The sequence below is a fragment of the Rutidosis leptorrhynchoides genome, chromosome 1, assembly GCF_046630445.1.
Source record: "Rutidosis leptorrhynchoides isolate AG116_Rl617_1_P2 chromosome 1, CSIRO_AGI_Rlap_v1, whole genome shotgun sequence".
In the NCBI taxonomy this organism is placed as follows: Eukaryota; Viridiplantae; Streptophyta; class Magnoliopsida; order Asterales; family Asteraceae; genus Rutidosis; species Rutidosis leptorrhynchoides.
In genome coordinates this window covers 631,373,817-631,387,258 of record NC_092333.1, presented here as the reverse complement: position 1 = coordinate 631,387,258, position 13,442 = coordinate 631,373,817, and the positions used below count along the sequence as shown (strand labels likewise).

Sequence of the window (13,442 nt, the reverse complement as noted above, 5' to 3'; positions counted from 1 at the left end):
AGCTACAAAACTTAGACCCAACAAAGTAATGAAGATTCAAAGCTAGAAAGCTTGAATCTTTCATGTTCTTGAAGGATTCAAACCAAAGTTTGAATCTACAAGATCATGAAGCTAAAAAGCTTGACCCTTTAGTGATGATGATGTCGACAATGAGGTTTATGGGGGGACAAGGGGGGGACAACTTTTGCTTTTTGGTTAATGGTGGTCTAAAGTTGGTGCTTATGTTGGGATCCCATGCAACAATTGTCATTATGGTTAACAAAAATGCTAGTATGTTCCCTCTAATAATTGAGTATTTGTCTTACATTTTTTTTTTTTTGGGTAAAGGGTGTTCACTCGGTAAATTTTTATAAATAAATAAAAGAATGAAACAAAGAAGTTCATGACTGCCACAACAAAAAGCAGCCAAGCAACAAAGAAACAACCAAACTACACGCTAGCAAGACAATCCGCATAGCTCATAAACGAAGCCATGCCACAACCCACACAAAAAAACAAGACTCAACAAGAATTATGAAATACTCCATAGCTTCTTCAAACGCCGAACCTGGCTCAAGTCTTTGAACTTAACTGACAGCAACTTGAGACGAACCGTAGATTGAATCACTTGAAACAACTGATCCAAAGTTCTAGAGCTAGTCTTGAACAACCTGGAATTCCTCTCCTGCCATATAAAGTAAATATAAGTAGCTATAACTAACTTCGCCTCCACAACACGAACTACTCTCCGATTAGCAAAAGGGATAAGATGCTCGACCCACACTTGCCAGTCCGCACTAACAATTGGAATATCAATCAGCTTAGCAGCTTTAATCCAGACCTGTGTTGCATATGGACACGCAAAAAATAAATGGCTTCGAGAATCAGGCTCCGTTTTGCACAACGGACACACCCCAACATTACCGTCTGAGCCAACAACCAAATCCCAGGGTTTAAGCCGATCTTGGGTCTTGAGTTTATCTTTAATAAGTAACCAAACCATGAATGAGTGACGAGGAATACCCTATTTGAACCATACCAAAGATGCCCAAGCAACCTCCTGCTCTCTTGGCCTAATGGTATCCCAAACAATGTTTACAGAAAAATCATTCAAATTGCCTTCAATATCTCTCCAATGAATAGTATCAGCTTTACTTAGATCAAGAGGCCCCATACTAGCAAGAATAGGAATTTTATGAGTCCATGCATCAGGCCACCTCCAACCAGTAGCACTAAGAAGATCAGACACCATATCCTCCATTGAAAAGCCAGCGCGCAAGATGTCTCGCCGAGAAAAGAAGTTCGAAAGTGGTCCATAGTCACACCATGAGTCAAACCAAGCCGAAGTAGAACTACCATTTCCCAGAGAATGAATAATGTGCGGACGAATAATACTACGAGTATTTATAAGCTTTCTCCAACCCCAACTTGCATCACTTGGCATATCAACATCCCAGAAATGCCGCTGATGAATACGAAATGAGTGTATCCATTTAACCCAAAGGGATTGTTTGTAAGATATCAGACTCCACGCGTGGTAGGCCATGAGGGCAACGTTCCAAGTCTTTAAAATTTTAATTCCCAACCCACCTTCACTCTTTGGAAGGCAAACTTCAGACCATTTAACTTTCGCTTTTCCACGCTTTAAGTCCCTTTGACACCAAAGGAAACCACGGATAAGTTTTTCTATATCTTTGATCACTTTATCAGGAAGGATAAAAACCGAGGACCAATAGACCTGCATCGAAGATAACACAAAAACACTTAGTTGCACGTGCCCGGCAAATGACAAAAATGTGTTCTTCCAGTCATCAATCTTTTGTTTACTCTGTCTACCAAAATTTTACAGTCTTTATACATCAACCTGGACGAGATAAGCGGAACACCAAGGTACTTAACCGGGAGGATGCCTTCCTCAAACGGAAGCATCGATAAAATCTCATTCCTCAAACCATTCGGAACATTACAAAAAAAACAATGTACTCTTTGGCAAACTAGGAGCCAGACCCGAGCACAACTTAAATTCCTCCAACGCATCTGCAATGACCTTAACTGAACCCTTATTTGCCGCTGAAAATAGCAACAAGTCATCAGCAAAACAAAGGTTGACGATCACAAGATTTTCACACTTAGGGTGATAACAAAACTCATCAGAATCAAGTACATTACGATGAATTAAAAGAGTTAGAGTCTCCATAACCAAAGTGAACAAATAGGGAGACATCGGACTCCTTGTCTAAGGCCACGCTTTCCTTTAAAATAACCATGTAAATTTCCATTTATATTGATAGAAAAAGAAGTAGATGTGACACACTTCATAATCCAATCAATCATCGTTTTATGAAACCCAAAATAGTGTAAAATAGTCGCTAAAAACCTCCAGTCAACAGTGTCATAAGCCTTTTGAATATCGACTTTGAATGCACAATGAGCACGACCATAATCAAGATGATAATTTCTAATAATTTCTTGAGTAAGCAAGATATTATCCGAAATACGTCTTCCAGGAATAAACGCCGACTGATTGTCACTAACAATAGAATCCAGACAGACCTTGATTCGACTCGTAATAATTTTACTTATGCACTTATAAACAACATTACAACACGAAAGAGGTCTATAGTCACTAACCTTACCCGGTGTGACGATCGCTCCAAATCCATATGGACGAACACGTCATTCATCAATTTCATTGCGAGGTATTTGACCTCTATATGATACGTTTTGTAAACATTGCATTCTTTTGAAAAGGCATACCATAAATGAATATTTAAATCAAAGGTTTTCGACATCTGATGATTTCTACATATAGACAATCACTGTAAATAATAGTTTACAATAGTACTTCCGTTGACAATGCAGTCAAAATAAGATACATGGTGATGATTTGGTGAATGCAACGTTTCCTTGAAAAATATGCCATGTACGACTCCATGCACATAGCTTGTCTAACATATAAGCAAACAGCGGAAGACTTCTAGGAAACCTGAGAATAAACATGCTAACAAGTGTCAACACAAAGGTTGGTGAGTTCATAGTTTTAGTGTTTCGCATAATCTGTATATAAAAGTGGATCACAAGATTTCAGTTGTTTCATCCAGAAACATTTATCAAAAGTTTGTCAATAAATTCTACGTAACAGAGCACCCTGGTAACTAAGCTTTAACGTTATAATGATAAATACCCCATTCGTTTTAATACACGCAAACCAACGTGTCCTAAACTCAAATAACACACATCCGTTAAAAGGCTAGCGCTCTAGCTCGGACGGGGATGTCAAGCCCTATGGATCCATATACAACTACTCGCGCCCACCAGTTCTTATAACTGGCAGTTACTAGTTACCAAAGCTAAGGGATTTTCGGTTCAAACTCAGTGTAGAATTTAGTATGTACTTGTATCCATTGTGTTTAAAATAAAGTGCATGTATTCTCAGTCCAAAAATATAGATTGCAAAAGCAATTAAAAAGGGAGCAAATGAAACTCACGCATATAAATCTAGTATTTTCAGTATTTATAAACAGTTGCATGTATTCTCAGCCCAAAAATATATTGAGTAAAAGGGATCATATGAAACTCACCTTAGCAGCATATATAGTCGTTCACCAAAATGTGACCGAAACTCGGATTACCAAATAACCGTAGATCTCAACGTATCAGTATTGAGATTCAATATTGTAGGAAAGTACGTAGACGTAACGGAGATGATAAACACTAGGTTTGATTCACAAATATACCCCCGAACATTACCCATAACCTCCTTGGCAATAACCCATAATTTCCTTAGCTTTATCCCGCTCGAAAACTCATTTTGAAAGTGACACGCTCATAACCTCGTCGTAGTATTTTATGTATAATACTACTAATAATAATAAGATTAATAATAATAATAATAATAATAATAATAATAATAATAATAATAATAATAATAATAATAAATATAAATATAACTAATAATACGAATGAAGAATGAGGAATGAATAAAAAAAATCAGAGAAACGCTCGAATTTATAGATGTGGCCTGTCCCCCATAGCCATGCGATCGCATGACTTTGATGGGTTATTCCCATGCGATCGCATGGGACCAATTTCCAGCTCACATATGTTTTGTACACTAGTTCGTTGACATATTATTATATTAATATAATATATTTAATTTATATAATTAATTATATATTATATTAAATTCACGTGCACAGTTGATTTGTAAATTTTGTTCCGATAAGTCGTACGTCATCACGCGACTTATGTCCCGGTTCCGATTTTTCGAGTGTCCCTTCATACGCTGAGAAAACTTGTAATTTACATTTTGGGACACGTACCTTTGTCAAAATATAGCCTTAAATTATCTCTAAATTATATCACTCAAAGTATATCTTAAACTTTCGAGTGTTTTGGTCATTTACTTCTATAAATTATCGCCTCGTTATATATACATATACATGTATACATTTTCATTTTAAATAGTGTTTTACTGTAGCAAAGACAATTTTTACTGTAGCAATTCACTGTAGCAAATAGTGATTTTTGAAAACACTGTAGCATTTTGGGTACTGTAGCAATTTGAAAATACTGCAGCAAATTAGTGTTTTACTGGTTCATCTTAAACGCTTTAGTTAACTTATCTAAATATCAATCGAATCAATAAATGAATGTTACTATCATTTACTAAATAACTTAAAATTATATATATGTATATATCTTTTTAATATACATAAATCAGTTTTTAAATACACATTGAAAGTTATTTATAAATAAATTTTAATAATAAATATTTCAACTTATCATATATATTCAAATAGATATTTAAACCAATAAGTTTAATGTACGGTATCAAATAATTAATACATTGTTACCTTTTCAAGTTATTGTATATATGTATCTATTTACATATAATTGTTCGCGAATCGTCGAAAACAACCGAAGGGTATTTAAATATATAAAAGTAGTTCAAACATTTTGAGATTCAGTTTTACAGACTTTGCTTATCGTATCGGAAATGTTAATCATACAAAGATTAAGTTTAAATTTGGTCAGAAATTTCCGGGTCATCACACCCGGGGTTTGAACCTTAGGAAGAAGAGCGATAATGGCGTGATTTATCTCTTTTAGAAGCTGGCCATTCCCAAAAAAATCTTTTACAGCCTCGCTAACGTCTTGACCCACAATATCCCAAGCGGATTTAAAGAAAGCAGATGTATACCCATCCGGCCCCGGAGACTTCCCTTCTGCGATACCGAACATGGCTGTTTTGATCTCTTCATCTGTAACAGGCCGAACCATATCTGCAGTTAAATCAGGTGGAACTCGTTTTGTAAATAGCGAGTCCGGGTCTGAAAGATCAGCACACAAAAAAGACGTTCCAAGAAACTCTTTGTAATGTTTGAAAAAAATATTTGGGACGTCCTTGCCCTCTACAATAGACCCGTTCTGATCAGCTATGGCATGAATTTTGCTCCTGTTGACCCTGCCTTTAACTACTTTGTGGAAGTAGCTAGTATTACAATCACCCGCTCGAAGCCACTCTACCTTCGATTTTTGTTTCAGATATCTTTCTTCATCTAAGACTGATTCGTTAAATTCCTTCAGGACTCTACTCTCTTCTTCACGGATAGGAACAGAATGGGGGTTAGCATCGAGATTTTTTTGAATATTATCCAATTTTTCACGAAGAGCAGACACTCTCAAGTGCACATTACCATTTTTCCACATAAGCTTTCGAATAGATTTCTTCAGCATTCTCATTTTTTGAACTATTTGAAACATCTTGTGACCCACCATGTTTACATGCCAGCCTTCTTCTACGCATGGTTTAAAATCTGTTTTATGAACAATATAATTGCTAAAACGAAATGGTTTAGGTTTTGTGATATCAGGTTGCGGAATCTTTAAAACCGAAGGACTATGGTCCGAGATACGATAAGGTTAGAAGATAGCATATGCAGCAGAATAGTCTTGAAGGAACGCATCATTCAACATCACTCGATCTATCTTTTTCAAAATTCCAGACACCGCACGTGGACGTTGGTTCCACGTGAACTGTAAACCAGTTTGATTGATGTCCGTGACCTGAATATGATCCACACATTCCCTAAACTCCCTCATGGGTAGTGTAATCCTTGAACTTCCCGCTGTATTTTTATCCACATTTAAAGTGGTGTTAAAATCCCCCATGATAGCCCAAGGATGGTTACCAACATAACTGTGATGCCGAATTAAGCCATGCCACAGAACACGCCGGGAAATGTAACTATTCGCCGCATACACAAACGATACAAACATGTGGCTGTTGTCGGATATAAACTTCAATTGACAGTGGACAACATGTTCTTCAGTAGCCAAAATCATAACTTGGACGACCATCGGGTCCCAACCAAGAATAATCCGGGTACCCTTTGCACATACATTATTATTTGAGGACCAACTCCAACGGGGGAAAACATAGCTACAAATACCATTTAATCGATTGATATTTACATGAGACTCCAAAATAGCGCAAACACATAGATTATTTTCCATGACAACTTCTCAAACCTTGTTTTGTTTAGGGTTGCGGTTCAAACCCCTAATGTTCCAAGAGGTGACACTAATCATCAGAACCCTTTAGACCGGGAGTGCTTGCCCCCTCACACTTATCTTTGCTTTTAATTAGCTCATCTTCATCCGTGTCAACATCAGACTCCTCATCAATCAAAGAGTGGTCCCCTGCTCGCTTATTTGTAACATCTTCATTTAAGTCCTTAAGAGCATCAAATATATTTTTAGAAGTAATCTTAACAGCCTCATTCGTTTTACTTGGACCACCCTCATCATTTCTCCTCTTATTTAGCATTACAAGAGGTTTCGACACAACTTTATATACCATTTTCTTCTTTCGATTTCCCATAACAAAACCTTCAGATGGTTTTTTAGCATCATTCTTATGTTTCCCAATCATCACCCCTTTGACCTGATTCTTTGTCACACTCTGGAAGTCATCATCATTTGGTTTAGTAACATCCACTTGAACAACTTTTGGGCATTGCACGTCCTTGTGGCTAAAGACTTTACAACCAGAACATCTAGGCGGTTTCCATTCGTACTCTATTCTCACAACATCCATAGATTTTCCTACTCCATCCAAACTCGGGACAGCCACTTTAAGGCTATCTTTTAAATCACCTTCTGAAGATACTTCGATCATTGCCCTAGCAAAATTTGGTCTACCCCATGATTCCATACACATGGTGCTCGTGTAAGAGTCGAGCATCATTGGCCTTCCAACCTTTGAAGCAATACAACTTAGTCCATCCTCCGTGAACCCGGCCAAAGGCACATCGTGTAGTTTCACCCATACCGGTACCCTCGTTAAATCTTCCTTTGTAAGGGAAACATTAGATGACCATTTATTTAGAATTATTGGAATAGCGCGAACCATCCACGGGCCATTTTCCAAAACATCTGTCATACCTTGTTCCGAACTAAATTTGAAGAAGAAGAACCCTTTCGAATTCATCATTATTTTTTCAATGCCGTACTTCTTCCATACATTTATATGGGTCATAAACTTATTAAAATTGGGCTAATTAAATAGTCCATTAGCTAGAGTAGGGTGGGCTAAAGTCCAACAATATAGAAAGTCCAACAAGACTAACTGTGAGCACAAGTAAATTACTAAGCGTAATTAAGCAACCAAAAGCCCAAGTAATTGTTATTAGAAAATAACAATTAGTATTACGTAGTTGTAATATTCTAATTACGACAAAACTTAAACGTGTACCAAAACACATATAGCTCGTTCTAGACGTCAAGTGACACTAACGATCGTAAAAGCATTCGAGGATCAAGTTAAGTAACTAAGTACTTAATGGCATGTTGTATGGTATGAACGAAAGCAATTAATCATGAAATGAGATCCCAGAATATAAACCAACATAGTAATATGCAGTTTCGCAGAAAGTAACAAGCACATAAGTAAGTCAAAAAAGTCGGGTCATTACATCAACATTTATGCTCCACTTCAAGAGAATAGAAAGAAGGTTGTATGGACACATTATCCGACATTGCCCTAAAGTGGCCGAAACCGCTATGTGTTTTGGATGACTTTAACGCGGTGTGTTATCCGAGTGAAAGATTAAGAGAAACGGTTGATTTAACAAGCATAGCAAACTTTAACGCCTTTATTGCTAATGCTTCTTTAATTGACCAATCTTTGGCAAATGATGAATTTACTTGGGAGGGTCCTCTCGGGAAATTTTCTGGTATCGATAGGGTATTGGTTAACCACGAATGGATCAATCGTTGTCCCGAAGCAATTCTACAAACGGTCCAGTCTGATAAGCTTGATCATAAACCGATCGTTTGGGGCAAAAAACTTTGTGATTGGGGGCCTAAACCGTTTCGGTTCAACAATCTGTGTCTTGCAAAAAGAGGTTTTTTAGATTTCTGATAATCTAAATGGGCAGGGTATGAGGTTGAGGGTTGGGTTGCTTTCATCCTGAATAAAAAATTAAGAATGCTTAAAAGCGATTTGAGAAGCTGGAACAGCAATCAAAGATATCACGACGAGTTTGATCTCAACAATTGCATAAGAGATATTAAAAAACTTAAAGAAAACCTCAAGGTTCGAAATCTCTCTGAGAAAGAACTAGCTGTGTGGGCAACTTTAAAGTTGCTTGAAAAGAAGTTGAGCGTTCATATTGAGTCAAAACGAAGATTACAATCCCGGTATCTGTGGTTAAAATTAGGGGACAAAAATTCAAGATTCTTTCATATCGTTTCCCGTATTAATCAACAATCTTCGTTCATTGCGGGCCTAAATATTAATGGTGATTGGATCGAGGATCCCGCAACTGTTAAAGAACATGATGTTCAATTCTTTGAAAAAATTTTCACGCCTGGATTACCTGGTAATGTGCCCTCTGTAATGCCCTACGGTCCTCTTATTTTTCCTATTAATTGGGTCGAGTTAAATTTGGGCCTGGTGCCAGCCCATTTGTTGCCTAGTCTTGAAGCTCAATTCTTATCTGATGAAATTTTCTCTGTGACAAAAATGTTAGATGGTAGTAAAACCCCGGGGCCGGATGGATTTTCTCTTCAATTTTTTAAGAAGTCATGGTTTTTTCTTGAAGATATCATTGTGGAGATGTTCGATGATTTTCATAACAACCCGACTTTTCCAAAAGGATTTAATTCATCATTCATTGTCTTAATTCCTAAATCTAAATCGGCGAAACGTATTGATCAACTACGTCCCATTAGTCTTATCAATGCTCCATATAAGATCATTGTAAAACTCTTGGCCAATAGATTGAAAAAACAAATTTCTCTTATTATTAGTGAAAGCCAAAACGGATTTGTCCCCTCTCGGTTGTTAATGGATGGCGTTATGGTTGTTAATGAAGTGGTTAATTTTGCAAAGAAGAAAAAGAAGCCTATCATTCTTTTGAAAATCGAATTCTCAAAGGCTTATGATTGTATCTCGCATGAATTCCTTATTACGGTTTTGCAAAAAATGGGGTTCGGGTCCAAGTTTATTTTATGGATCAAAGCATGTATTTCTAACATCAATTTCTAGGTCTTCTTAAATGGCACTCCATCCCGTGAAGGTAACATGAAGCGTGGATTGAGACAAGGCGATCCTCTTTCATCCTTTTTGTTCATCATTGTGGCGGAGGTTCTAAGTAAAATATTGTCTAAATACCTCTTTAATGGAGACCTTGAAGGTTGTCTTATTGGTCCAAATTTGGTTGTAAATCACTCTCAATTCGCCGATGACACCATCATCTTTGCCCAACTAAACGCGAATGAACTTGGTCTTATCAAATACATTATGGAAGCTTTCTTTCATCTTTCCGGGTTACAAATGAATGCCATCTAAACCACTATGTATGGTATTCATGTCACTAGGGAAGATATGATAACTTTTTTGACCATCCGTCCGATTATCTCGGTATCCCGATTGGTCTTAGTAGAAATAGAATCTCAATGTGGAACCCCATTATTAACAAGTTCAAGCGCAAGTTAGCCAGGTGGAAAGGAAGATGTTTATCTTTTGGGGGACGCCTTGTTATGATAAATGCGGTTATGTCAAACTTGCCTCTCCATTACTTGTCCCTCTATAAAGCTCCCGTGTCCGTTTTAAAGCATCTTGAAAGATATAGAAGAAACTTACTTTGGGTGGAGATTGCCTCAAAAAGAAAACCTGCTTGGTGAAATGGGAGGCGGTTTGTTTGCCTAGGGAAATGGGAGGTTTGGGTATTACTCCCCTCCGGATAAAAAACTTAGCCATGTTAGCTAAGTGGTGGGTGCGTTTGAATTCTAACAAACAAGGCGTTTAGAAGTCCATTGTTGTGTCTTCTTTTGGTCCTTCCTTTCGAGGCAAGTTAATGAATAATGTTCCTTCTTTATGCACTTCTCAAATTTCTCCAATTTGGAAAGATTTGATAAATTTACAAAATGTTGATCTTGCGCAAGGCGTTGTCGGATCTAATATTTGGAAGTGGAAAGTAGGGGACGGGGCTAGCATATTCTTTTGGTATGATCCGTGGGTCGATGGGCCTATTTTAAAAGATGATTTTCCATCTTTGTTTTTTATTTGTGAGCAAAAATTGGTAAGTGTCAAGCATTTTAGACATCCTCCTAATATTTGTGATCAAAAGATAGGTTGGACTATCATCTAACTTTACCTCTTTCTACTTTCAATGTATCAAAAGTTCAACAGCTCGCTGCTATCTTATCTCGTGCTACTCTGGCCGACTATTCTCCTGACCAAGTTGTTTGGGCCGCAAGCCCAACAGGCCCCTTTTCTGTCACGGATGCCATAAGAATTGTGGTACAATCGTGCAATGTTGTTGAGCTCGTGTGGCCGAAAGTGGTTTGGGGAAATAACGTTCCTTCCAAAGTTACGATATTTCATTGGCTCGCGTTAAAAAAGTGTATTCCCGTTAAAGTCGTTTTGGCAAGAAGAAATTTTTTGCCTCCTAATCAATCCTCTTTAAGTGTATGGTGTATGGTAGAGGTTGAAAGCATTGATCATTTACTTCTCCATTGTAAATGGTCATCGGCTATTTGGTCGGATCTTTTTCGTTGGTGGAACATTAGATAGACTCTTCCAAGAACTATTGTTGATTTCTCTTTCGATTAGTACTATGGAATGGGATAAAGGCTTCAAAGTTTTAGAAAATGATCGGCCCCGCGACTATTTGGGCCATTTGGACGCCAAGGAACGACTTTATTTTCAACAAGAAATTTATTTGTCGCTCGATTGTGGTATGCAACATAAAGCTAAAGGTGTTTCTTTGGGCATCTAATCTCAAGCTAGTACATGGTCTCCAAGCATATGTATAGGAGTAAAATCCGTATTTACTTTGCCAATAGTTTCGTATTGTTTCTTTTATTGTAATCATTGTAACGTTTTTCCTTCTTTCATGTACTTTGAACGAACTCTTTCATCGTTTTGATGGAAGTTATTAATATAATCTTTTTTTGCCGTTAAAAAAAAAAAAGGTACGCTAACAATGTAATAAATGATCACCCATTTTTTTTATTTTTTTTTTTTGGCGAAAAAACGAAAAAACTTTTATAACAAAAGAGAAGGAACCTCAAAAAATGTAACCTTCTCAAAACTTACAAACCAAGAACCGAGCAAACAAAACAATAATAAAAAATCTAAGCTCGCTAAGACAACAACATATAAAATAAAAGGCTCTAATCTAGAGAATGACCGGGATATTTAAAACCATCGAAATACCGAAGAACATCCAACAAAAACACGATCATCAAGCATCTTTGATAAACTCACCAAATGTTTCCATCTCCTCTTCGTGAGTCACTTTCTTCTTTCTCGCAATCCTCGGTTTTCTAGCACGCTTCGACTCGGAAGGAGGATCGCTAGAATTACCAACGACACCCTTTTAGACGCCCTCCATATTGTCCATAGCCTTGGAGAAAGCCTCTATAGCGTCTCTTTCGGGATTACCATCACCCGTGGGCAAATCTGAAGATACCAAAACCGAAGAATCACTAGATTCACCATACTTGGATGCGACCGTCTAAAAATCTACCGAAGTGCCCAAAACATTATCCGTCACCAGAACCGATTCGGAAGTGGCCAAACCATTCACACCCATCGAAGATGAAGGCCCTTTAAACAAAATGGGAGGTGTGGCCACCTCGTTATCAACATCAAGAATATTATCCAAAACAACAGCTGGAGTGCAAATTGGCATAGAACCAACCAAAAATTCCCTATAAGGTGACGTTGCAACCGGCGATAAAACATTAGAAATCACTCCGGGTTTCAAACAATTGGTCGCACGAAGCTCCTTCTCTGAAACAAACTTGCAACCCATAAAGCAAACTTTGCCTCATTGACACATCGAAGCGTCACTCGAAACCGTCTTACCCCTTCTCGACAAGCACTCGAACTCGACCTTATGATCTAATGCAAACCTCCAAGCTCGAGAACTCTTCTTCTCGCAATCTAAACCTTTACAAGGAAAAGCCAAAATCGAGTCACCCGTCCCGGTGCCCTTATAAATGATCACCCATTTACATATACTGTATTTAAGAGCTGAGGTACCACTACTACCTTTTAGTGTTCCAACTTCCAACAAAAGAGACTTTGAGTGAAAGTCAAGGTACGGTAATAGTCTGTAAATGGTAAGTAAACTATCTTTGGTGTTGATTAATATTCCGGTTTTTTTTTTTTTTTTTCTTTTTTTTTTCTTTTTTTTTTTTGCAAAGCAGGCATTGATATTACTATACCGTTTTTAAATTCTTTTCTACATAACTGAGAACAAATCACCAAATTAGTGATCGAGTAACTTGGATTTATTAGGTATTAAGTATTTGGGTATTAGTATTACATTTAAAGGCAAATTATGAAATATGAATTTAGAGGTAAAGTTTTTTGGGACTTGAAAATGAAAAAATAAAATAAAATAATGAATTCGATTAAAAGCTAAAAGTGGAGTGTTCCGGTGACTTTAAATGAAATCCAAAACTAAATCTTTCGAATTGATATTGCAAAGGTTGAGATGAAAAAAAATTCGATTGGTTACAATGGTTGACTGATCCTAGTTGGTATCTTACTCTTTCATAAAATAATGTTGCTATTATGGTGGCTAGTGTTCTCGTTTTAAGTTTACTATCTTCGCAAGCTAGTTAGGTTCCAGCATTGGTATTGATATGGGTGGTTCCAGAGCTCCTGTTAGTATGTAGGTCTCTTGTCCACCAATTTAACATTCGTGTTTGTATGTTAATATAATCTACCTTGCTTTTGATATGTGGGGGGGGGGGGGGGGGGGGGGGGGGGGGGGGGGGGGGGGTTGTACACGTTTTGTATTTACATAAAACTCGAAATAAAAGCACGTGAATCTAAAAATGTCCACGAGTAAAAGTCATGATATTGAAGGTGCAGTAGATTAATTTAACACATTTGCTACGGTTTCCAAACGCATGGAAAAAGTATTACTCCGTAT

At 37.3% G+C, this 13,442-nt stretch overlaps 1 protein-coding gene across 1 annotated transcript; it reads right to left on the bottom strand.

The window, feature by feature from the left end:
* Positions 1–511: 511 nt before the first annotated feature.
* Positions 512–982, bottom strand: LOC139848937 (uncharacterized). Its single transcript, XM_071838620.1, has one exon. The coding sequence runs from the start codon at positions 980–982 to the stop codon at positions 512–514; it is 471 nt and encodes a 156-aa protein (XP_071694721.1).
* Positions 983–13,442: the final 12,460 nt, after the last annotated feature.